The sequence below is a fragment of the Zophobas morio genome, unplaced genomic scaffold (genome assembly GCF_036711695.1).
Source record: "Zophobas morio isolate AGI-343-1 ecotype UQ-CSIRO unplaced genomic scaffold, CSIRO_AGI_Zmor_V1 ptg000006l, whole genome shotgun sequence".
Taxonomy (NCBI): Eukaryota; Metazoa; Arthropoda; class Insecta; order Coleoptera; family Tenebrionidae; genus Zophobas; species Zophobas morio.
Genome location: NW_026972111.1, coordinates 1,719,710 through 1,746,891, shown reverse-complemented (window position 1 = coordinate 1,746,891; position 27,182 = coordinate 1,719,710). Strand labels below are relative to the sequence as shown.

General features: G+C 35.0%; 2 protein-coding genes across 2 annotated transcripts; one reads left to right on the top strand and one right to left on the bottom strand.

Moving 5' to 3' along the window:
* The first annotated feature begins 1,028 nt into the window (after positions 1–1,028).
* LOC135123308 (uncharacterized) lies at positions 1,029–11,372 on the top strand. The gene is made up of 4 exons (XM_064047839.1): positions 1,029–1,096; positions 1,155–1,268; positions 6,249–11,188; positions 11,238–11,372. Exons 2-3 carry the CDS (start codon positions 1,260–1,262, stop codon positions 10,929–10,931), a joined length of 4,692 nt encoding a protein of 1,563 aa, XP_063903909.1. The 5' UTR covers positions 1,029–1,096; positions 1,155–1,259; the 3' UTR covers positions 10,932–11,188; positions 11,238–11,372.
* Positions 11,373–21,038: 9,666 nt separating this feature from the next.
* Positions 21,039–24,889, bottom strand: LOC135123307 (uncharacterized). The gene is made up of 2 exons (XM_064047838.1): positions 24,771–24,889; positions 21,039–24,601 (listed from the first exon to the last, which is right to left on the bottom strand). Exons 1-2 carry the CDS (start codon positions 24,777–24,779, stop codon positions 21,188–21,190), a joined length of 3,423 nt encoding a protein of 1,140 aa, XP_063903908.1. The 5' UTR covers positions 24,780–24,889; the 3' UTR covers positions 21,039–21,187.
* Between the last annotated feature and the right edge of the window lie 2,293 nt (positions 24,890–27,182).

Here is a 27,182-nt window from a genome sequence, read left to right as displayed (position 1 = left end):
AAAAACAAGGGAAAGTCTGAAAAATATTAATTTTAAAATATACTTGAAAAGGTAAAATCTCTAATTTTGAGTGTTTTTGAAAGGGAAATTCGCTTCGCTCATGAGGACTTTGACCGAAATTTGTTTGAACGAAACCGTATTCACTTTTGTTCTGAAGTAGCCCAACAGAAAAAACGGTAAAAAGACGAATTTTAAGTGTTTTTGAAAGAGAAATTTGTTTGGACCAAGCTGTATTCTTGTTTGAAAAAACGGTGTATTTTCCTTGAAATGTTGGCTTTTTTTGAAAAGGCTGCGACGCTTGTCACTTTTTTGATATATTACCGAATGTAAAAAAGATACGGAGAATAGGATTATTATTATTATTATTATTATTTAGCCATCCTAACAGATAAACCATTTATAAGGATGGGAAAGAATTAAGAAAAAAAAAAAAAGAGAGAAAATTAATTCAAAATTATACACAGTCGCAATGAAAATGTAATTTGCATGCTTTACATGATAAATGATTTTCAGCCCGAGTGATAGTAACAAACGTAGTGCTGATAAATCACACTATCCCCCCTACAGGGTCAGATAGCGATAGGAGTGTATTCGAAAAAACTGTTAATAAAAATCAAGGTAATATGAAGAAAATTAGTAAAATAAAGATTTTCGAGTATAGGTCACTCACCGACCCCACCTAAGGGGGTGTCGACGTACTATGCTAAGTATCACTCAGTTCACCAATTTCCTTAAAAAACTTTAGCAGAAATCTCAGGAAATAAAGGAATTAAATGTAGCACCGTCACCGCACAAGTTAACGACACGACAATTAGGTTAGAATATCTCTGCTACTAGTTCTTAAAATGTCGGTGTATAAAAATTCAAATAATACTTTAGATTAATTTATTTTCCTTAATATTCTTAAAATATGAAATGAAATGAAATGTAATCACTGAGCCACATTTTAACTTCTTCACAGGTTTTCCCATACCACATTCTTATCATATGCATCATCGAACATCCGTAGAAAAATATCCTTGAAAGTTAGCAAAGTGTGTGAATTTCAAATTGGTTTAACGTGTGCAAATATTTATTTAACGTACAAAAATTTAGTGTAAGACCACAAATATACTGTGTGTAAATCTGAAGTAAGAAAATTTATTTTGTTGTAGGTTCACAATAATTTGAAAATATCGCCCCATATTGTTACACTGGTTAGGATTTATTATTTGTACAGAAATTCTACACTCTGTATGTTGTGACTTTGCCTGGGAGGAATGGAACCAGTAAGTGAATAATTCTACTTTTTTTTTCCAAAATCAAATTTTATAAATTTTTGAAAACGCTTGATGTTTGATTGAACTTTAGGGGCGAGTATCACTTTCCGATTTTTGTTTTTAAATTGTATAACAACATTTTGCAATTGCAACTTTTTAAGGTTATCGTAATCGTAGTAGGAAATCGTTAATCAAAATTTATATACAGGGTAGATTTTTTTATTTGAGAATGCAGTCGCAAAAAAGTTGATGACGTCATCACAAAATCGTAATGAATACATACATTCCTTTATTTTGACTTACATAGGTTATCATTAAAATGTAAAAATTTGCAAAATCAATTCTTATAATTTTTCGAAAAAGTTGGATCTATTCTACCGCACTTAAGGAGCGAGGGAAGTTCTGTCGAAATAACCTTCGATTAATTTTATTTTAACTATATCGGAGAGCTTTGTATTTTATTTTTGAAAGATTTAAAACAAATCTGGGGCCTCCTGTTATGTTGCTATTGAAAAATTTTAAAAAAGTCTGGATGTCAGCCAAAGAAACTATATCGACTTCTGAGACAATGAAACCTTCACTGAATTTTTTATGGCGTCAGGGCGCTCAAAAATTCTGAAATCTCCAAATCTTCGAAATCCTTAAATCCTCGAAATCCTCAAGTCAAAGTAATTCTCAAATCTTCGCAATTCTTGAGATGCTTAAATCCTCTAAATCACATCACCGAATTCTTAATTGTTCGCAACCCTCAAATCCTCTAAATTTTCAAATCACCAAATCCTCAAGTCTTCAAATATTCGCAATTTTTCGCAATACTTAAAGTCGTCGAAATCTTCAAATTACCAAATTTTCAAATCTTCAGACTCTCAAAATTCTCAAATCCTCAAATTCTTAGTGTGCTCAGATCCCCGAAATCTTTAACTCCTCGAAATCTTCGAAGTCCTTGAAATGCTCAAATCCTCTAAATCATATATTACCAAATCTTCAAATCCTCGCATTCTTCAAATTTTCTAAATCTTCATATCATCGAAATACTCAACTCTTTGAAGTCTTTAAATCCTCGAAATCCTCAAGTTATAGAAACGCTCAAATCCTCTAAATCCTCAAATCTTCAAATACTCCAAATTCCCAAGTTGTCAAATCCTCAAATCGTCTAAATTCTCTTATCACCAAAACTTTAAATCCTCAAATCCACAGAGTGCTGAAATCACCAAATTCTCGAAATCCTCAAATTATCAAATCCTGATACACTTGAAATCCTCGAAATACTCAAATCCTCTCAAATTTCAAATCCTCGAAATTCTCAAATCACCAAATTTTCCAACCTCCAATTTTTTTAAATCTTCGTAATTCTTAAAACCTCGAATTCCTCAAATCCTCGCAATATTCAAATTTTCAAACCTTCAATTTTTGGAAATCTTCGTAATTCGTACATCCTCGAATCCTTCAGATTCTCGAAATCCTCAAATCCACGAAATCCTTTAAATTCTCATATCACCAAATCCTCAAATCCTCAAATCTTCAAATCCTCCAATGCACGAAGTCCTATAACAAAATTCTCAAATCAACGAAATTCTCAAATTATCAAATCCTGAAATCCTCGATAACCTAAGGTCCGAGAAATGTTCAATTGTTTAAAGTTCTTGAAATGCTCAAATCCTCTAAATCATATCACCAAATCCTCAAATCGTGGTATTCCTTAAATCATCTAAAACCTCAAATCTACAAATCCTCAAATGTTCAAATACTCCAAATTCCCAAGTTGTCAAATCCTCAAATCCTCTAAATTCTCTTATCACCAAAACTTTAAATCCTCAAATCCACAGAGTCCTGAAATCACCAAATTCTCGAAATCCTCAAATTATCAAATCCTGATACACTTGAAATCCTTTAAATACTCAAATCCTCTCAAACTTCAAATCCTCGAAATCCTCAAATCACCAAATTTTCCAACCTTTAATTTCTTGAAATTTTCGTTATTCTTAAAACCTCGAATTCGTCAAATCGTCGAAATTTTCAAATCTTTAAATCCTTGACATCCTCGAAATCCTCAAGTCATAGAAATACTTAAATCCGTTAAATCATTCCACCAACTCCTCAAATCCTCTAAATCCCTAAATCTTCAAATTTCCAATTTGCACATACTCCAAATCCTTAAATTGCCAATTCCTCAAATCCTCAAACCATAGAATTCCTCAAATTTTCGAAATTCTTAAAATACTTAAATCCTCGCAATCTTCAAATCCTCGAAATCCTCAAATCACCAAATTTTCAAACCTTCAACTTCTGGAAATCTTCGTCATTCTTCCATCCTCGAATTTTTCAGATCCTCGAAATCCTCAAATCCTCCAATCTTCAAATCCTCCAAGGCACGTAGTCCTAATATCACCAAATTCTCAAATCAGCGAAATCCTCATATCCTCTAAATCATATCACCAAATCCTCAAATCGTCGTATTCCCCAAATCTCCAAATCCTCGAGTCTTCAAATACTCCAAATCCCCAAATTGTTAAATCCTCAATTCATTAAAATCTTCAGATCCTCAAAATCGTTGAAATCTTCAAATCCTCTAAATTCTCATCACCGAAACCTCAAATCTTCAAATCCTCAAATCTTCAAATTTCCAAATCTTCAAATCCTCAAATCTTAAAATATTCAAATCCTCAAATCTTCTAATCCTCCAATCTTCCAATCCTCAAATCTTCAAATTCTCAAATTGACGAAGTCTTGAAATCACCAAATTCTGAATTCCTCAAATCTCCAAATTATTAAATCTTCAAATACTCCAAATCCCCAAATTGTCAAATCTTTAAAAGATAGAAATCCACAAAATCGTTGCAATCCTCAAATCTCCTAAATTCTCATATCACCAAAACTCAAATCTTCAAATTCTCAAATCTTTAAATCCTAAAATCCACGACGTCCTGAAATCACCAAATCCTCGAAATCATCAGGTTATCAAATCTGGAAGTCGCGAAATCCTCAAATCTTTGAAATTCTTAAATCCTCGAAATCCTTGAAATCTTCAAATCCTCAAATCTTCAAATCTTCGTAATCCTTAAATCCTCGAAATCCTCAAATTCTCGAAATCTTCAAATCCCCAAAATTTTCAAATTATCAGATCTTCAGATATTCAAATCCTCAAAATCCTCAAATCGTCGAAATTCTCGAATCCTCGAAATCCGACATCCTTAAACCATCGAAATACACAAATCTTCGAAATCCTTCACATCATCAAATCCCCACAATCGTCAAATCCTCGAAATTCTCATATCACCAAATCTTCAAATTTTCAAATCCTCGAAATTCTCAAATCCTCGAAATCGTAAAATCCTCTTTAAATTCTCAAGTCATAGAAGTACTCAAATCCTCACCAACTCTTCAAAAACTCGCATTCTACAAATCCTCTAAATCCTAAAATCTCCAAATCCTCAAATTCTCCAGTATTCAAATTGTCAAATCCTCAAATCATAGAAATCCCCAAATTCTCAAAATCGTTGAAATCCTCAAATCTTCTACATTATCATATCACCAAATCCTCAAATCTTCGAATCTTCAAACCTCAAACCTTCAAATCCTCCAATCCACGAATTTCTAAAATCAGCGAAATCCTGAAATTATCAAATCCTACAATCTAAATTTTTAAAACCTCGAAATCCTCAACTCTTCGAAATCTTTAAATTCCTGAAATCTTCAAATCAGAGAAATGTTCAATTGTTTAAAATCCTTGAAATGTTCAGTCCTCTAAATCCTCAAATCTTCAAATGCTCCAAATCCCCAAATTGTTAAACCTCAATTCATAGAAATCCTCAGATCCTCAAAATCGTTGAAATTCTAAAATCCTCTAAATTCTCATCACCGAATCCTCAAAACTTCAAATGTTCAAATTCTCAAATCTTCCAATCTTCAAATTTTCAAAGTCTCAAATTCAGGAAGTCTTGAAATCACCAAATCCTCGAAATTCTCAAATTAGTATTATCAGATCCTGAAATGTTTGAAATTCTGAAATCTTCCAAATTCTCAAATCTTTAATTCTTCATATATTCAAATGCTCCAAATCCCCAAATTGTCAAATCCGTAAATCATAGAAATCCTCAAGTCTTCAAAATCGTTGAAATCCGTAAATCTTTTAAATTCTCATGTCACCAAAACCTCAAATCGTCAAATCCTCAAATATTCAAATTTTCAAATCTTCAAATCCTCAAATCCACGACGTCCGAAAATCACGAAATTCTCGAAATCATCAAATTATCAAATCTTGAAGTCCTCGAAATTCTTAAGTCTACGAAATCCGAAATCCTTAAATTTTCGAAATCCACATATCCTCGAAATGCTTCAAATCCCCAAATCCTCGCAATCTCCAAATTCTCGAAATCCTAAAATCACCAAATTTTCAAGCCTTGGTATCTTCGTAATTTTTAAAACCTCGAAATCCTATAATCCTCGAAATATTCAAAACCACAAATTTTCAAATCTTCAGATCCTCGAAGTCCTGAAATCACCAAATCCTCGCAATTCTCAAATTATCAAATCTTCAAATATTCAAATCCCTGAAATCCCCAAATCGTCGAAATTCTCAAGTCCTCGGAATCCAAAATCCTTAAGCCCTCGAAATCCACAAACCCTCACAATTCTTGATATCATCAAATCCTCTAAATCCTCAACCACCAAATTTTCAAACTTCCAAATTCTCGAAATCTTCGTAATCCTTAAATCCTCGAAATCGTCAAATCCTAGAAATTTTCAAATCCTCACCAAATGCTGATATATAAAAGAATCTCCGAAATTACCAAATCGATTGTTGTCAAATTTTGTACGTATACTAGGACTATCGTCTAGATGGTAATCTGTCTAAATCAACATGTCAAAAATAAAAAATATAATAAAAAAAAATATAAGACAGAACATTCAAAGTTGAAAGTATTTTTGTTTTTTAGTTTGCCAGTACAGAAGTAATGAAAAATTTTATCATTGTGTCTTCTATTCCAGAGTTTTTTAAAAAGGTCTGGAACGACCGATAAAGGCAGAGAATACGAGGACGTGGTTCTTGCCAATTTTGTACTACTATTACTCAACGACCCATCAATCAAGGACTTCTATATTTCATCGAATGACGCTAATTTTGGCGCCTTCGACGACATAGTCATTCAAATTAAATCGGACAAGGGAGACAAAGTAAAAGCACTCCAGTTGAAACACAGCGAGAGAAAGATTTTATCAACTGAAAATTTACAATCCAAAAAGGGAGATTTTAGTATAACCAAGTACTTTCAAAGTTTTCTAGAAATAGAAGACGCGGCTGATGAGTACATTTTATACACGAATCGCCCTTTCAAGTACAAGGAGAGCGCAAAGTTTCAACTTGAAGGAGAAGAATTTTATATTGAAGTGGTTAGAGTTAAAAGTGGCTTGGAATTTTCCGGGACAACAAGTTGCGCCTACAAATTTCAAATTGTGGAAGATTCATCAAGTGCCGAAAATTTTTGCCACATTCAAGAATATAAAAAGTTTTTTGATAAATTCTACTTATACGCGGATCAAGACAATGTTGAAAAACTGAAAATTGCAGCAGCTAGAAAATTCACGACGACGTATTCTTCCGGCGAGGAAATTTTTGATAAATTCGTCAGAACAATATGTGAGTGGAACATGCAAAAAGGGAAAATTGAAAAACTTAACAGAAAGAGGATGCAGTGTTTAATTGCCTTGCATCTTCTGTCCTCTCAAATCGAGCCTTTATCTTTCGGTTCCGTTAGTGACAAAATGAAAATATTTAGAGAAGCTGTGTCCTTCTTTGATATCACACTATTTGACAAACAGTCGTGCAACACGATTAAACAACTATGGGGTGATGTTGGAAAAGAAACAAGAATTGACTTGAAAGAACTAAATAAAGTGAGAAAAAGGTATCTGCCTAATGTCAGACATATTGATGACAATAATATCGTCAACGTAGATCCGAAGGCACTTAGTCAACTGCTATGGTTGATGGACGAATGCCCTTTAATATTACGTGAACGTAGAAACGTTGAAAATGCTATCCATCTGTGTCCAGACAAAAAGTTCATCTTGGTTGACGGTAGTAAAAGTGACGAATGGATGAAAAAGTTCTCCGTGTTCCAAGACCTATCAAACTTGAATAAGAAACCCGATCTTCGAGAAAAAGTATTGGAGAATTTTACCGTTTCGCTACAAGGAAAAGAAGAACTTAATCTTGTTACAGCGTTTGGTGGCGAAATTTTAGAAAATGTCACAACTGATAATTTAGTAGAAATGCTAGACGGACCGTGTCGTCTAGGCGGAGAAAAAGAATCACTTCCTCAGCCTTACATTGAACGCTATCTGTCTCGGAATATTGTCAATAACACGTATTTAGAGAATGTCCACGAAAACACAATTATCATTTTAAGTTATGCGAATAACTTTGACAAAGTAAAAGATAAACTCGAGAAGTGTAAATTAATTGACATTGATGACTTTTTACATAAAAAATATCAGACTGTCGATGTAGCTAATCGAAAAAAAAATCACTATGACCAGTTGAATCTAGATAATAATGAAAATAAAAATAATCTTGATAAATCAAAGTTTGGCAACACGATCTACGCAGGTAACCGGCGTTATAACGACTCTGAACTTCAACTAATTTACAACGGAAAGAAAAATATCGAACAGTTTCACTATTTTCAAATTTTGAGTGATGGAAATTTGGAATTGATTCAAAGCAAAGGTGATGTTAGTGATTTTGAGGGTTATAAGTTACCTGATAAGTATGTTACGGAAGAAAGAGTGATGTGGTCTTCTCGGTTAGATAACTTCGGTCTAATTGCTGGCGATCCGGGAATGGGCAAATCTGAGTTAATGAAAAGCTTCAAAAATAAATGTCCACCCGAATTCTGGACAGTTATAATTAATCCCAAAGATGTTAATTTATTTTTTCACAATTTCAATTTTTCTAAGCCGGCAGATTATACAAATTTATTTGAAAACTTTATCACGAACGAAAACTGCCGGTCACTCAAAGAACTAGATCGAAAGTTTTTCGAAATGTGCATTAAGAAAAACAACGTGATTTTCGTGTGGGATGCGCTCGACGAGATTTTAAATAAAAATTTAGATGCCGTTTCAAACATAATTCTCGATTTTTCAACAAAAGGGTTCCGTCAGTGGGTTACTAGCAGGCGACATTTAAGGACAACTCTTGAAAAAAAGTTTAGTTTGTTGTCATTTAGCATAAATCGGTTTAGCGAACAAGAACAAGAAAATTATATCCGAAAACGACTAAAATCTTTTAATTCTCAGTATAACATTGACGTGACGGTCGAAAAAATCAAATCGTCTTTTGCGATTGTAGAACACGTAGATATACTAGGAATCCCGCTTCAAATATTCATGCTCACCGAACTGTTCCGTGAAGATAGCGAAAAATATTTGAGACTAATGGACAACACATTCGTCTTGACTGACCTTTATGAATATTTTATTCAGGAAAAATTTAATAAATTTTACAAAGACAAAATTGGATACGACTTTCAAAATCCCCAAATGGAAATTATAGTGGGTGAGAAAAAACGAAAAGCTTTGGATTATTATCAAAGTGCGTCTTTTAAAGTAGTATTTGACGAAGAAACTATGCAGCGACTAAATATTAATTACGAAAAATGTCTAAAAAAACTTGTAGGAAAGTATGCATCTGTGGGTCTTGTTAGCGACTTTGAAAATAATGTTCCACGTTTTCTTCACAGTTCTTTCGCTGAATATTTAGTGGCTAGATACTTTTCGAAAAATATTAATAATCTTAAAAACGAGATTATGGACATTCTGTTTGACGCTAGGTATAATAACGTACGTTTCTTTTTCGACATGCTGTTAGCTAAAAACTCAAAAGCTCACATTGCTGTATTGTATAAACGTTACGAGTTAGTTAAAACCTACGACGACGAAATTTTAACACGCAAAGATGAGGGTGGCAGAAGTCCTTTACATTTGATTTCGTCGTGGGGGCAAAGACACCCTCGTGTAAAAATGACGGTTATAAATGGGGACTACATTGTGCACGAAGATAAGAATTTCGTTAAAAAACCTGAAACCGAAGCATATTTTGAAACGATGACGTATTTGCAAGGGAAGAACGATAATGACGACCGTGACATATTGCTAAATGCGACTCCTTTGTCTTACGCCAGAAAAAGCGAAAGCGTAGGGGCGGAAATGCAGTTACTTCAAACAAAACTAAATGAGCTTAAACAATTATGCACTCGCGATGACGTAGCAAACATTGTATTTTATTCCGCCTTACTCGGTTACGACGACTTGTGTCAATTATTCACAGTTGACGAGTTAAATCACTATTGGTACGCATCAAAATTTTCCAGTGCTAAAGGTGCTGAAACGCCACTGCTATTGTCGTGTAAAATTGGTAATTTAAAATTGGTTGATTATTTTGTAAAATCTGGAGTCGAGATTAACCGCGTCAACGAAAACGGCTGCACACCACTTTACTTAGCTTCTCTCAACGGCCACGACACCGTTGTCAAATACTTAACAACAGTCGGGGGTGACTGCAATCGCGCTAATAATAACGGCGGGCTGCCACTGCACGTGGCTTCCTTCAACGGCCACGAAAGTGTTGTCAAATATTTAGTCACAGGTGGCGCTGAATTTAATCGAGTTGATAACTGGGGGTTCACACCACTTTACGTAGCTTCCCAAAGCGGCCACCTCTTGGTTGTCGAATACTTGGTAACAGTCGGTGCCGAAATCAATCGCGCTGCTGATGACGGTCGGACACCACTTTACATAGCTGCGTTCAACGGCCACGAGAAAGTTGTGGAATACTTGACTGCAGCCGGTGTCGAAATCAATCGTGCCACCAATAACGGTGTGACACCACTTTACGCAGCTTCCTTCAACGGCCACCGAAAGATTGTCGAATACTTAACCACAGTCGGGGCCGAAATCAATCGCGCTATGAATGACGGTTCAACACCACTTTGCACAGCATCGCGAAACGGCCACGAAAATGTTGTCAAATACTTGGCGACAGTCGGCGCCGAAATTAATCGCGTTGATGTAGAGGGTCTTACACCACTTTACGTAGCTTGCCAAAAGGGCCACGAAAATGTGGTCCAATACTTGGTGACAGTCGGGGCCGAAGTCAATCGTGCTAACAAGTTTGGTCGTACACCACTTTACACAGCTTCCTTCAACGGCCACCAGAAAGTTGTCGAATGCTTAACCACAGTCGGCGCCAAAATCAACTACGTTGATGTAGACGGTTCGACACCACTTTACGCAGCTTGCCAAAACGGTCACCGGAAAATTGTCGAGTACTTAATCACGGTCGGGGCCGACGTGCATTGCCCTCGTAATGACGGTGCAGTACCACTTCACGTAGCTTCCTACAAAGCTCATGAAAAAGTTGTCGAATACTTGATAACAGTTGGCGCCGAAATTAATCGAGCTGACAGCACCGATTATACACCACTTTTTATAGCTGCTTTCAACGGCCACGAAAATGTTGTCGAAATTTTAGCGAGAGCTGGGGCCGAAATCAATTGCACTGATAATTTGGGTCGGACACCACTTGAGGTAGCTTCTCAGAACGGTCACAAAAAAGTTGCCGAATATTTACGCAGGCTCGGCGCCGAAATCAGTAACTTTATTGACTAGAAACCAGTTGACAAATTGATATTTTCTTAAACTGTAGCACTTTATAAAGTTTAGTGTTTGGTTAAAATGTAATAAGTTATTAATGGATTAATTTACGGATCAAACCGGACTCTCTAAATATGGACATAATTGTGTTTTCTGTGTTATTAAATAAAAAGAACGCGATGCATGGTGCGTTTAGTATTTATCTAGCAATTTTCTGAATCCAATTGTAAGAAAATAACAACTCTACAACCAAGAAAAGAAGACAATCTCAGGTAAGTAAATTTTATACTGAGAAAATAAAAATTATAATTATTTTTCCAGATTTTTCCCGACGCACGTCTTCACGAAGGACAAGCATAAACATAAACAAGTACTAGGAATTAAGAATACAATGTTTCCGATTGATTATTATCTGCTTTAAATATATTATAATATAATTTAAAACGCCCTGGATAAAAGAAGAGGAAACTAAATAAATTTTCATTCTTCAATTAAGATTTTACCAACTATCACAAAAATCCCTGAAGTAACTAAACCATTTTTTTACTCAAAAATGGCACGAAAGGGGCAAATTACAAAAATAATACAAAAACTTTTTTCATAGCCACTTGTTTTTTAAATTTGAAGTTTTTACTTCCCGAGCGCAAGCAAAGGAAGTATTGTAATCGAGTCCGTCGGCCGACTCTCTACTTTTACGTTTTCTCGATCTTTCATGACCCCTAGAAGACGAAGAGAAATAGGTCTCCCATTTCCGTCTGTCTGTCCGTCTGTCCGTCTGTCCGTCTGTCCGTCTGTCCGTCCGTCTGTCTGTCCGTCTGCCGTCCCGGATTTTTATTAGACAGATAATCACCGAAAGTACTCGACCGATTGTTGTGAAATTTTGTACTTATATTAAGAATATCATGTAGATGGTAAAACGCTAACCAAAATTTGTCTAATTATCCCCACCACTAATGCGATGACGTCACTTCAAAATTGTACATAGTAAATGGGTTTTCAATTGTATAAAATAACATAGTCCTACACATGTAGTTTACAACTCTGAACTGACTTTTCGCCCGAAACGTCCAGATTTTTGGAAAAAAAATCAAAATTATAAAACAACATTTTGAAATTTCATTTTTAATCTGCTAACCAGAATGGTTTGAAATGTTGCAGATGTTTTAAGGCTATAAAGAGCATCATAAAACTTTAGTCAAAAAATATTTGCTTATCCCCTCCAAAAACTTGATGACGTCAGCTCAAAAGTTTGTGGAATAAATCATATCTAAAATGTACAAAATATGATGAGTCTGTACTTGTGAACTATCACTCCATTCATATTTTTTGGATTTGCATATACAGAGTGACTCAAAAAAATTAATGAATGCGTAAATATATTTTATTGATTTAATCAGGAACTACAAAACCGAATGCTCTAAAATCTTGCAGATGTTTTAAGGTCATAAAGAGCATAATAAATGTTTAGTCAAAATATATTTGCTTATCCCCTCCAAAAACTTGATGACGTCAGCTCGAAAGTTTGCCGAATAAATCATATCTAAAATGTACAAAATATGATGAGCCTGTACTTGTCATTTATCACTCCATTCATATTTTTTGGATTTGCATATACAGAGTGACTCAAAAAAATTAATGAATGCGTAAATATATTTTATTGATTTAATCAGGAACTACAAAACGGAATGCTCTGACATCTTGCACATGTTTTAAGGTTATAAAGAGCATAATAAATGTTTAGTCAAAATACATTTGCTTATCCCCTCCAAAAACTTGATGACGTCAGCTCGAAAATTTGCCGAATAAATCATATCTAAAATGTACAAAATATGATCAGTCTGTACTTGTGATCTATCACTCCATTCATATTTTTTGGATTTGCATATACAGGGTGATTCAAGAAAATAAATGAAAGCGCAAATTTATTTTACTGATTTACTCAGGAACTACAAAACCGAATGCTTCGAAATCTTGAAGATATTTTAAAATTATCATAAGCATGGTAAATTTTTGATCAAAACGTATTTGGTCGTCCCCCCTAAAAAATTTATGACGTCACCACAAAATTTTGCTGAATAAATCCTGTCTAAAATGTACAAAATATGGTGAGTCTCTTCTTGTGATTTATCATTCCATTCAAATTTTTTCGATTTGCATATACAGGGTGACTCAAAAAAATTAATGAATGCGTAAATTTATTTTATTGATTTAATCAGGAACTACAAAACCGAATGCTTTGAAATCTTGCAGATGTTTTAAGGCTATGAAGAGCATAATAAATTTTTAGTCAAAATATATTTGGTTATCTTCTACAAAAAACTAATGACGTCAGCTCAAAAGTTTGCCGAATAAATCGTATCTAAAATGTACAAAATATGATGAGTCTGTACTTGTGATTTATCATTCCATTCATATTTTTGGATTTGCATATGCAGGGTGACTCAAAAAAATTAATGAAGGCGTGAATTTATTTTATCGATTTAATCAGGAATTACAAAACCGAATGCTTTGAAACCTTGGGAATATTTTAAAGTTATTATAAGCATGGTAAACTTTTGTTCAAAATGTATTTGTTCATCCCTCCTAAAAAAATTGATGACGTCACCCTTAAATTTTGCTGAATAAATCCTATCTAAAATGCAAAAAATATGATGAGTTTGTACTTGTGATTTATCATTCCATTCATATTTTTTAGATTTTCTTAAGAGGTGGTTCAAAAAAATTAATGAAGTCAATTTATTTTATTGATTAAATTAAAGGCAACACTTATTATTAGTATTACACCCCAACCAACCCAATTTGGTAGACACAAAATTTGTTAAAAGAAAAACTCGGTTGAAACATAAGGGTAGCACGCTTATTTACATCGACTTTAACATTACAGACCTGCATTTGTTTTATGCGCTCACTTGGTTCCGCGAATGTGAAATAGACATGTTTATAATCAACCAATTGTGAATTTCATCGTCAAGAATTAAAATAAAACCCAATGTTTTATATAATAAGCGGAAGTCGAAGCAATAAAACCGATGGTCGTTTTGTTTACAGTTTCTCTGTTTGACTCTCACGTATGCTGTTACGCCTGTCATCTTAAATTAAGAATGTTTATACATAAACGATTTTCAGTTGCCCCTCATATTACTAGACAGCGGATTTCTGTCGGGCTACGTCACGATTATAGGGGGGGACGTGCTGGATCGTCGGGTGATAGATAATCACTGAATTTAATCGGTACTAATTCCATAAATATAATTAACGATTTATTAATCAAACGGCTAAGTAAATGAGAACGGGAATTAACAGCAGAGTGCAACGAAACAGCGTTATTCTAATCTCAAATAAACGAAGTGCAGTCTGCAACCGCAATGAATTCGCATCCCGTACGAGCCGTACCGAGTTTGGCCTTGCCTAGCCCGACAGAAATCCGCTCTCTAGATATTACACACCGGCGCCGTATACGTGAGTAAATTGTTTCGTTATTTTATTGATTATAAGAAATCAATATTCAAAACGACCCGATTCATTTCCCCGAAAATTTGAGAATATAATAATTTTATTCTTAGTATTACACTACATCTATCCCAACTGATATACGTGTCCTTGCAAAAATGTTGATGACGTCATCACAATTTTTTTTTAAATTCCCACTACAAAAATGTAATGAGAAAAAAAAACACAATAGGCATGCAGTCGTCAAGTTTCCGACAGCGAGGGAAGTACTGTCTAAACTCTTTAGACCAATTTTTTTTATATCGTTCGGCAGGTTATTATAAAGTTTACACGAATTAAAAAATAAACTTCTTTGGTATTTTGACGTAACATGTTTCTCAGGTAGAAGACATTCCCTGTTTCTGGTAAAATATGTATGAGTAGCACCACAGATTTGAAATTTTCCTCTATATTTAAAGGCAAAACATAATACCTTGCATATGTAAATATTAGCAACAGTAAGAATATTGTAAATCTTAAAGAATGGTCTGCAAGAATCCAATCTTTTCAGACCTGCGATGGTACGGATTGCCCATTTTTGTATTTTAAACACCCGATTAATTTCAAATTGAGATGATCTGTACCAATTCTCAATGCCATAGGCAAGTATCGAGTGGAAGTGACCAAAGTATAGAGTTATCAGGATATCCCTACTACAGTAATGCGAAGCACTTTTAAGCATATAACAAACCTTCGTTAGTTTACCACAAATATAGTCAATATGTGACGTCCACGACAATGTGTTGTCAACTACAACTCCCAGTAGTTTACTAGAATTAGACAATGAGATATTAAGAGAGTTTTCAAAACTACTATACCTTTTCCGAAATAACATCTGCGTTGTTTTGTCATTATTAATCGCAAGCCTATTTTTGTTACACCATAAAGTTATGCTTTGCAATAGTCCAGTTGAAATAGAAGCAACTTCTTGTAGACTGTTACCAGTTATCAAAAAATTTAAATCATCAGCATAATAGATTTGCAAAACATTAGGAAACTTTTGTAAATACAAATGAAGATCATTAGCATAGATAATAAATAAAGTAGGCCCGAGGATCGACCCTTGAGGCACTCCGCAATCTACACTTCTTGACGAGGATTGGTGGCATTATGAAACTGCACTTTTTGCGAACGATTGGATAAGTAAGAGGTACACCAATTTAGAGCAACCCCACGAATTCCATATCTATGAAGTTTTTCAATTAGTATTTGATGGTTCACACAATCGAAGGCTTTAGTGAAATCCACATACAAACCCATGGTTGTTAAATTTCTATCAAGTTGTTACGAGCCAAACTCACAGCTCGTTGCCGGCCTGCTAGTGGAGAAGGGGTGAGTTCCTGCGGGTGCAAAGGGTCAGGTCGCTAGAGGTTCGCAAAGAAGAGAGAGCACACTGTTTTGTGTAGCGACGTCGCCAGGGCGCCACCAGTTTTTATTAAGACACAATTACAACAACAAAAAACCGGAAAAATATTTAACTATTGTAATTGCAAGCTGTTACTTACAATATTTGATTATAATAAAACCTAAGGTCACTAATTAAAAAAAATAAGAGTGATAAATAACTAAATAAGTAAGCAAAAGGAAATGAGTAAGATATTAATGATAACGTTTTAATGCGACTAACGGTTTACGATAAATACGAGCAATACGAACGATAGTTTTATTACGAGAGGCGACGAACTAATTAACGATAAATACGAGCGATACGAACGATGTTTACGAAGCGAACAAATTAGTTGGAGTCGTAACGAATAACGATTTGATTAATTATTTCGAGGGCGATGAGATAAACGAAGTAGGCCACACGCTCGGTTGTCCTAACGAACGTACGAAGGTATCACCGTAGAGCGGAGCGTCACAGTCTTACCGGTTGTTATTACTAGGTTATGTGCGAGTGCTAGTTACACCAAACTTCGAAACGTTTTGCGATACGATAAAGAAAAGGTAAGGCGACTAATACTTAAACTTAATGAGATGGAATGGAAGTACCAGCGGCACCTGCCTCCTTCGATATCCACGACGAGATGTCGAAACACAGCGGCGTCGCAGCGAATTTCCAGTCGATGTCGAGTCGAGGTTTTTGGTGACGGCCTGTCCAACCGATGGTAACTCTCCAGCTGTTCTGGGAGGGCTCACAACTGCCCACGACAGTTGGAATTCATAGAATTCGTTCTCCCACTCAAAACTGGCTCCACTTCTCGATCACGGGAATAACAAGATCAGCGACAAAACAAAAAAAGCTGCAAGGAGAGCAAAGTCTGAGAAGATGTTCGAACTCAGTCAACCCCAAGGGTTCCACATGTCACATGCACTTGGTAAGTAGTAAAATATTATCGTTAACATGAAATTAACCATAACCACTGTTCGAAGGGATGCCAGGGAAAAGCTAATCAAAAGATTTACCTGCGGATCGACTGCAGCTTCTCCGATTTTAGCGAGATGGTCTAGTGCCCTTATCCAAAAATCCGACAAAGTCGTAGTGCTCGAATGCACTATTTCTCTTGCAGCTCACAAATGCGCTCAAAGCGATAGCACCTTTTAGGGGACCCAACAGATCCGACGAATGCGATTCCAAACGTAACGACGAGTAAAAGGTTGCTAAACTGAACTGCAAAAGAGGAAAGCACTAACCCCCAACACCATTCAACACGGAGTACCAAAGCAAAATGGATTCCCTTCCACCTGCGATGACGTGGCAAGGTAACGAAGCGAGAGTTCACGGAAGTTTGGCCCTCTAGTGGCAAACTTACGAAACGTCGAATTCCGACGAAAATCCCTAATCGATGTAACTAATGAGTGGATGCAACGGTTATTAACAAAAGAAAAAAAAACAAACAAGGCTATCAAGATTCCAGAAATGACGAAGACTCTAGGGGACGCTCCACGGCGTTTGTTCCCACCTAGGTAAGCAAATGAAATTCGCGAACAAAAATAACAAACAGAACGAAAATCGAATTTCAGAGTGAAGCTCTGGGATGGCGCGATCCATCCAGTTCCTTATAGCAAGAACCAAGCTGAAACGATCCAGAAGACCGATCTACAAACAGCGAGGCTGAAACACTCATCTGAGCCCCTCCAGGCTCAGAATCATCGCGACAGTCTTGCGACTGGGGGAGTCAAAAGCTCGGGACGAACCCTCCACCAAAGTTGTCCTTCATTGCCACCGTGCCCAACCCAACCACCCATGCACGAAATGACGAAACGAAAAAAAAACGAGTAAACAAAATGTAATCCGATCCGAGAATGCCAATAAAAACCGAAATAGCCACTGCGAATTTTCAATTCGTAACAAAGTGATAACTGAATGTTGTGAATGAATTGGCTGAGTGCAGTGTCTGTACTAAAGTTTTTTCTGAATCCATGCTGGCAATTGTGCAAGAGATTATATTTTTCTAAAAAGCCTGGGAGTCTATCATTTACAATGATTTCAAGAATTTTGCCAATGCATGGCAGGAGACTGATAGGGCGATAGTTTTCCACTGCATTACGGTCACCCTTCTTAAAAAGAGGAATAATTAGAGCATTCTGTAACGAATCAGGATAGATGCCCTTTAAGAAGGACAAAGTAAACATATAACTTAATGGGGTAGTTATAAATTCCGACACCGCCTTCAATAAATTATTGCAGATGCCATCTTCACCGGCTGACATTGAAGATTTCAATTTATTTATTGCACTACCAACATCACTATTCGTTACTGGTGCAAAAAAAACTATATAAATTTGGAGGAATGCTACTTCTGACAAAGTCAATATCTATGGTATTCGGTAAATTGGCAGTACAGTTGTGCGCCACACTAGCAAAGAAATTATTAAGTTTTTCGGCACTTTCCTTAACAGAACAAGTCACACCATTTTCAAAATTTTCAATATTAGAATCCTTAAAACTTTTATTCGTTATTTTATTTATAATTCTCCAAGTGGCCTTGTTTTTATTGTTTGCAGTCATAATCAGATTATCATTATAGGCCTTCCTCCTTGCTACTAACATATCTTGATATTGACTGTTAAGCAATGAAAAAATAGGTTTAAAGGTAGGATACTTCATGGATAGATTTGCATATAGTACCACACGATTTTTCCTTCTAATTATTTCATCCGTCACCCACAGATCTTGTTTATTTTTAATTGAATTAGATTTGATAGTTTTTAAAGGAAAAGCAGTTGAAAATGCATTGCTTGAAATATTGCATAACCGATTGAAACTTACATTCACATCCTCTTCCTTTAAGACAGTATCTCACTTTTGAGTTGATAAAAGTTTATGGAAATAAGTAACATTGTCGTTAGAGAAAATCCGCCTTTGAGTGAGGTCCACTTTGGCTTTTGATATATTTTCATCAATGTGAAATAGCAACATCTGACCAGAATGGTCAGATACGAAGTCGTTAAGTACTGAAAAGTGACAATTATGGACATCCTGAATACTCACACAGATGTTATCCAGACATGAACTACTGGAGGGGGTCACTCTTGTCGGTGCAGTAGACAGGGGCGTCATATTGTACACAGTTAAGATATCATGTAATTTTTTTGTTGCCTTGTTATTGCTATCATTGAAATGAATATTAAAATCACCAATGATTACTATATGTCTGTCTTTAAATTTAGAGAGGTGTGACAGTATCCAACTTATTCTATCAAAAAAGATGTTTAAATTCTGAAGGTTTGTTCCAGGAGGTCTGTAAATACCCACAATGTTTAAATGATAATTTGGAATTTCTACGGCACAACACTCTATCACATTGAAAACCGAAATATTTTTCACAAATATAAGTTCCTTATATTTAACAATTTTTTCACGAACAAATATAGCTACTCCTCCATGATCTACTGATTTATCCCCACAGAAATAACTACCTAACAAAAAATTACCCAATTTGAAATTTAAGATTCTTTGCTCGTCCATCCAATGTTCTGTTATGACTAATACATCGGTACTTTGATGATGATACTCTAGGCGTACAGCTTTGTTCCCCAGACTTTGAATATTTTGGTTAGCAATTTTTAAGGTAATGCTTCGAAACATGTTGTCATCGTGAGAGTTTTCAAGGCTGGTTTTAGGCAGATTCGTCTTGTAATGTTTGCCTGATGTTCTTTCTGTTGAATTTTTGGACTTCTGGGATGAAAAAACCTTGAGATTTGGACTCCATTTGGCCAGTAATCCGGATTGTAGATCTTTTCAAGATTATCAAAATTAACAGTAACCTTGAATCTTGAGTGAGACGCTTCATAGTTCTCCAGAGGTTCACAGACAATTTCTGGGAAGTCTTCCACCAAGTATCCTTTCAGATTGGCAGAAGTTGTACTCTTGGCAAGTTTTCTGATGTATAGATAGGCTTTGGCTGACGATGCCCTTATCGTCACAGAATCGCTTCTTTTACCAACGATCGGTTGTTTATTAAAAATATTGGTCTTCGCTAATGTCGTTGAAGCTTCCCTCTTTCTGTTATTAACCATACTTGTCTGTAATGAGTCACACTGGTTTTTTCTATTTTCGGGCTTACCGTTTTCCTCGTGAAACGTCTTAGGTGAAGTCGGATTTGGACTTTGTTTATTTACATTAGCTGTTAGTTGTTTGCTGTTTTTTCTTGGCTTCTTGTGTTTTGGGTTATCTCTACACAATTCCAAGCTAAAGTTCCTAAATATATATATGTATATATATTTAGGGACTTTGTTCCAAGCTATTCCAGGCAAATCTAAGCTATCAAGAAATAGTTGATATTGCCAGTTTCTGTAACTAAACTCAAATCCATAAGGTTGTAACCACTCCCTAGTGTAAATTTTAAAAAATTATTCAGTGTAAATCTGTCTTTTAGTTACCTGGTGACATATCTGGTGACCTGTCAATATAATGTCAGTTCATTCATGTATTCGCGATTATGATTACGTTCGACTTCACTGCAATTCTTGCACTCCTGCACAGGTTATTTCATAATTATCATTATAACTTGTCGCAATATTGTAAAAATTGATAAACAATTTTCAATAAAAACAGGATAACCTGAGTCTTCATGGTAATTATGATACATACAAGAGCAACGATAAATAGAAACGTGTTTTATCTTTCATCTGTAGAAAGAAGAATGCCACCTGCTGTAATTTAGACTTGCAGTCGATACGTTTACGAATTACGATAAAATGAACCCAAAAATATTGTGGTCACGAATGAAATCAATCAATGTACAACAATAACGAAAAATCAAAATTTTGTTAAATGAAATTAAAATTAATACATACCAAAAGATTGTATCATTTTTGCTTCGTTTCAGCTTAAACTTGATAGAACAAGCAATTTCTAGAGTGGAGTTTCAACCTGGTCTTAATTGAGTGTATAATTGGTTGCATATCTACATTTTTATTTTAATACAGATCACAATACAATTTTTTTAACAAAAGTCAAAAACTACAAAAATTGTATCGTTCCTTCAGCACCGTGTCCTAAAATTATGTTCGATTCTACAAACTGTCCCGTTTTTATGACCTAGTTTTCTAAAAAAAAATTTTTCGATCGATGTTTATTGCGATTTCTTTCATTTTTAAGAGACACCATGCCATCTTGACCAAAATAGAAGAACAATATGAGTTGCCATTTTTTGTGAAAGTTTTGTGAATAAAAAAAACAAACACATATTATTATTACCAGACGACGAAAATTTTAATCGTAACAACAGTATTTAAGTGTACATACATAGAAAATTTCACAACCAAAAATATCTTCAACACATACTAATTTTCTCAATCTATCACAGACTTCAAGAATTCAAAGCAAGTAGCGTTTAGAAGAAAGTTTCGAAAATCCGCTGCATCATGCTTTTTTTCCGATCTCCACCCTTACTCATTTCGGCCTCACCTTCTTCTAGAAAATCAGCAATCGCTTGGTGTCCACGCTGGGAAGCTATCTTCGACAAAGTCAAACCTGTCACGTCTTTTGCCCCGACAATATTCTTCCGGTGGTACCGTCCCAAAAAAAAATTGCTAAATGGTTCGCAGTAACCAAGCGCCGCCGAGTAATACAGGGTGCTCACCACATAACCAACACCATGTTTTAATTCCGAAAACCCCTTTCCTTGTCTCTCCATCACCATAAGTTCCTCCTTCAAACATTCACTGGCATGGGCGTACTCTAGAGCTGTCATCTTGAATATTTCGTCTTTTTGAGAAACGTCGCACTCTTGTAACAACAAAGCAACCATTTTGACGTATTCTTCTGATTCGGGTATCACAGTGATAGCTTTTGCCGCATTGACAGTGAAAGTTCCAGCGGTTTCTGTGATTTCTAGAGTAGGGTGTCGCTGGCCCCAGGAGCAGGCCAAATGCAAAGCAGTACGCCCTCCTCGGTCTAGGTAACTAATTTTTTGTCGAGTACTGTAGTCCAATAATAAGTCGACATTTTTCGATATTATGGCTAAGTGTGGCAAGCAATTTTCGGCTAATATATTGTCGAAGAAAATTCTCATAGTGGTGTATTTGGGTTGGAAGAATTTGTGCCTGATTTTCTCCACCAGGTGTAGATTTTTTGCAAAGTGAACGGCCGCGAAATACGCTGCAAACGAGTCGTGGTAGAACCTCGGTACTTGGTCTTGAATGCTTTCGATTATTCCAACAGAAAAAGCCATGTCAAAATTTTTCTCCAATTTGTCGTCGATCTTTTGGAAATCTTCGTTGAACAATACTTTCAGTGCTATTTTTTCGTAAGAATCTAGTATTGATTGCTTGACTTGCATTATCATTTTATCCATTAGGAATCTAGCCGAAGCAATGTTTATTTTGTCGGAGAAATATAAATTCAGCTTCTCGTTTACGAAAGACTCGTATAGGGTGTTGATGTTAAAATGTGACAGGTCTTTGTCTGCGTTGTCACGTAACACTTCCGTAAACATAAACAGCAGCAAAGGGAGCTTTAGAATGTCACTACATAGAAGCGAAAATCGAATCTTGGCTATTACTTTGTCAACCTCTTCTTCTGATCTAAAATATTCTAGACGCTTCCTTATATAGAGATGCTGGTCTTCCTGATTCAACTCCGTTAGACTCAGCGAAAGTACTTTAAACTTCGTTTCTAGAAACGTTTTTAAGTGGCTTCGACTCGTAACCGACTGTGCACGACTGGAACGACACAGTTGAAAAATCAGGTTTGTGACCATTTCCAAACCCTCGTTCGAAATTTCATCTAAGGCGTCCCAAACGTAAACCACGTTGTTTTGCTCAAAAAACAACCGAAAAAAATTTTTGCCGTTCTCATCCAGTCTTCTATATTTCACACTCACAAGGTAATGGTAAAAATCCCGTGTCAAATCTTTCTTGCTATCTTTAATCGATTTCAGAAATAGATAGACGTCTTCTGGGGTCAAAATAACAATCCAGAATTGACAAGGGCAATTGTCTTTAAAATTTTTGACCAAAGCCGTTTTTCCGCTTCCCGAGTCTCCGATTATCACGTTGACGGTATTTTCAAGTTGCATTGACCACAGTGTTGTTTCTTTAATTTCACGTGGTTTTAGTTTATACTTTTCCAAATTTCTAACATCACCTGTGCTTCGAATCAAAATTAGATTTTGGTCGTAAGTGACTCTAAAGTGATGACAATCTTTAACACAACTGCTACGAATTTTGTCAAAGTCGTTGACACTCACTGCGTTGTTGCTGAAGTATATGGTAGGACCCCCAACTGGTTGTTTCTCTTCATCTTCGTGCAAACTCATATCGACGTAGTTAAGATCTTCACGTTTTAATCTAGTTCTGATTTGTTCTTGATCTTCAACGCTATCAATGACGACGACAATATCGCCCATAGAATCTAGATAGGTCATGTCAATGACATCTTGCCACACATGTCTTGGTATGTAAGGTTCAGGAAGAACTTCTTCTACGTCTCCTATGTGGAGTGGTTCATCCATCATCGTCAACAAATCGTCTGTCTTTATCAGCCGCCAAAATTCCTCATTGTCTTCCCCCAACGCCCTCAACCCGACCTCTCTTTTCCCTTGCAAGAAACAAGTAAACCTAAATGTAAAATAATCGAAAATGCTAGTCGAAACCGTCTTTAAATCCCCCAAATTGCGAAAAATCGACCTACTTTCGAGAAAATTTTCTGAGTGTTCGTGAAATAACACAAACTTTTCACTTTTGCATAACTCAAGCGCTTTGTGGACAGTTTCGTCAAGGGTTACAATCAAGGGACATTTACCCATTAACCACAACAGCTCGCTCCACCCTTTCGAGTTCAAGTCGTTGATAGTACCACCTGAGCAAAGCTGGTACATTCTTATCAATTCCTGCGCTTCTCTTTCGTCTATCAAGCGACTTTGATATTCGTTCCATAGCATTTTCAACCTATGGTAGGACTGCCTGTCAAAAACCGTGATATCAAACGAGGAAATTGCCTCCCTCATGATCAGTTTTTTTTCTTTTTCGTGGAGGTCTTCATCCGTGTGGTCGAAACACAGCGGGTGCATTCTAGAAGACAAAATCTGGAGTGCTATTACCCGTTGGGCCCACTTTTTCGTCAACTTGTGTTTTCTCCCGGTTAGTAAGTTCCATTCGGCTATTGTCTTCAAGTAGTTGGAATATTCGGTTTCGTCAGCTGAGAAGGTTTTCTGGAACGTGTTGGCAGTGTTTACTTGTAGTTGTTTCGCGTTATTTTGACTAGCGTATAAGTAAAATCGTTCGAAAAACCTCTTGTATTCCCAAATTTTGTCCGATATGGTGTCAGTTTCGTCGACGACACTGAACTTGAAACAACACCCGGACTCACCCAGAATGCTGACTTCAGGACTAATTCTTGATATCTTGATAAAAAAATCTTCTCCGTCTAGACAAAATTCCGTGTTGTCTTCGATGTTCATTTTGCGGTTGGTGTAAAGTATGAACTTGTTCGCCAGTGTTTGTGTGCGTTGAAAAGACCGGAAAAATTCTTTTAGGCTGAAGTTGCCTTTTGGAACCTGTAGGTGCTTTAAACTCAACACATTTCTTTCTGAGTGGACTAGTTGTAAGGCAAACGTGGTCGTAATATCGTCGAGGGTTTCGGTTTCGACCACGACATCGTCAAACCTGTCAAACTTTTCGTCACCAGAAGACACAGAAAAATTCTTTAGGTTGGCATCGCTGACGAGACGTAACACCAAATTTGCAATTGTCAGTTTTTCGTATTCTGAGCCGTAATCCGTGGTCCCGGCTCTTTTCTTGTACATCTGAAAAAATTTTAATTAGTTTTTAACGAAATTAACAGATTTTTCATGTTTGATAATTTTATCCGGTGACGTCATCGAGTTTCGGGAGGGGATTAATTACGTTGTTTTCTAGTTGACACGACCTTCATTCTACTACGTAATTCATGACTAATTATAAGTGTGTTCTTACCGCTATCATTTTTTAAAACTAACGAAACATTGAATGCTCACAAATATTTTAATTTATGGAGAAAACCGTACAAATCGGTTGCACCACATACTGATAAATTTATTTTGTTGGAAACTTTACTGATACCACATTCTTATCTATGTAGTCATATACATTATCGAGCATCCGTAAAAGTGACCTTCAGTGTTACCAACTTGATTTCCTTCTCACTCGATTTACTTTATTGTTGTTTAATCTTGGTTTTAAATTATTTCCACAAATGTGGCGACGTTATCGGCTGATAAGCACGAGTTTGCGAAAGAATAACGGGAAAAATCGGAAAATCAAGAATTTTAAAAACCGAAAAATTTATCACAAAATTGAAAACTCTAAAATTTAAAAATTCGAAAAACTGAACAATCGAGATATTGAACAATAAAAAAATTTAAACATCGGAATGTCGATAAATCGAGAAATCAAAACATTTAAAAACTCGAAAAATCGAAATCCGAAACGACGAAAAATCGAAAAATTGGGTATTCGCAATTTCAAAAAACCAAAAAATCTAAAATTTAAAAAATCGAAAAGTTGAAAAATGTTGGAAATTGAAAATTCCCAAAATTGAAATGTTGAAAAATTGAGCAATCGAAAGCTTGGTAATTCCAAAAATCAAAAAATTGGGAAATTTTAAAAATCGAAAAATTTAAATATTAAAATACTTTAAAATCGGGAAAACAAAGCGAAATTGAAAAATCCGACAGCTAAAAAATAATAAAAAATCGAGGATTTGAACATTTCCCTAATTAAATTCTTCAAAAATTGAAAATTCGAAAGATCGAAAAATTGGAAAAAATCAAAAATTTTAAAAATAAAGTAATTGAAAAATCTACTTGACAATTTTTCTAATTTCAAGAAAAGAAAAATCGAGAAATGGAAACATTGAAAATTAAAGAAAATGGAGAAGTTGAAGAATGGAAAGATTGAAAAATCGAGAAATCGAAACATCAAATAAATAATCGAGAATTCTAAAATTTGAAAATTCAAAATATTGAAGAATCTCAAAATTGAAATATCTAAAAATTGATCATTGATGATTGATGAATTGAAAAACAGAAAAATTGAAAAATTCCAAAACTCAAACAGAAAAATTGAGAAATCGAGAAGCCGAAAAATCGAACATTTAAATAATCGAAAATTTGAAAAATCAAAAAACTGAAAAATTGGAAAAAGTCGATAAAATGGGAAATGGAAAAACCAGAAAAGTCGAAAAGATTCCAAACAATTAATTATCGGAAAATTCCCAATCGAGAACTTCAAGAATTGAAAAATCCCAAAACTAAAAATTATCCAAAAATTGAATAATCGTAAAACTTAAAATCGAGAATTTGAAAAGAGAATCAAAAAACTGAAAAATCGAAAATTCGAAAAACCGAGAAAGCTGAAAAAATTTAATCACTGAAAACTGAAACATGAAAATATCGAGAAATTAAAGAATTGGAATGCCCCAAAATCAAAAATTGAAAAATTTAAAAATTAAAAAAAAAGATAGAACGCAAAATTGAAGAATCGAAAAACGGAAAATTTTAAAAACCGAAAAATTGAAATATTTAAAAATTGATCATTGATAAATTGAAAAATTCCAAAACTGAAACATTGAAAAATCGAGAAGCCGAAAATCGATAACTTAAAAAATCAAAAAATTGAAACAACGGGAATTCTAGAAGTCGACAAATTCAGAAATGGGAAAAACAGAAAAGTCGAAAAATTGAAGATTTGAAATATTAAAATATCGGAAAATTCAGAAAACGAAAAAAAATCCAAAAATCGAAAAAAAATACGAAAATCGAAAATTTGAACCAACGAGAAGGTGAAGAATTAAAAAATCCCAAAACTGAAAATTATCAAAAAATCGAAAAATCGGGAATTTGAAATAAAGCATAATTGAAGAATAAAAAATCTGAAAAATTCCAAAGCTGAAATATCGGGAAATTGAAAAATCTAAAATTTAAAAAATTGGAAAATTAAAACATCGAATAATTGAAGGATTGAAGCAATGAAAGATCGATAAAAAAATTACGTGGATAAATCGAAATATCGGAAAATCAAAAACCTAAGAAATCGAAAAATCGAAAAATTGTAAAACCGAAAAATTGAAGAATTAAAAAACTGAAAAATTGAGAAATCGAAAATTCGAAAACCTAGGAACGCTAAAAATTGAAAAATTGAAAAATCGGAAACTTTTAAATTCGAAAAATTGAAAAATCGAAAAATTGAAAAATACGAGAACTGAAAAATTAAAAAAAAAACGAGAAATTGAAAAATTCCCACATTGAATTCTGCAAACATTGAAAAATCGAAACATCGAAAAATTGGAGAAACGAAAATTCGAAAAGCCGAGAAATCCAAAAAATTTAAACATCGAAAATCGAAACA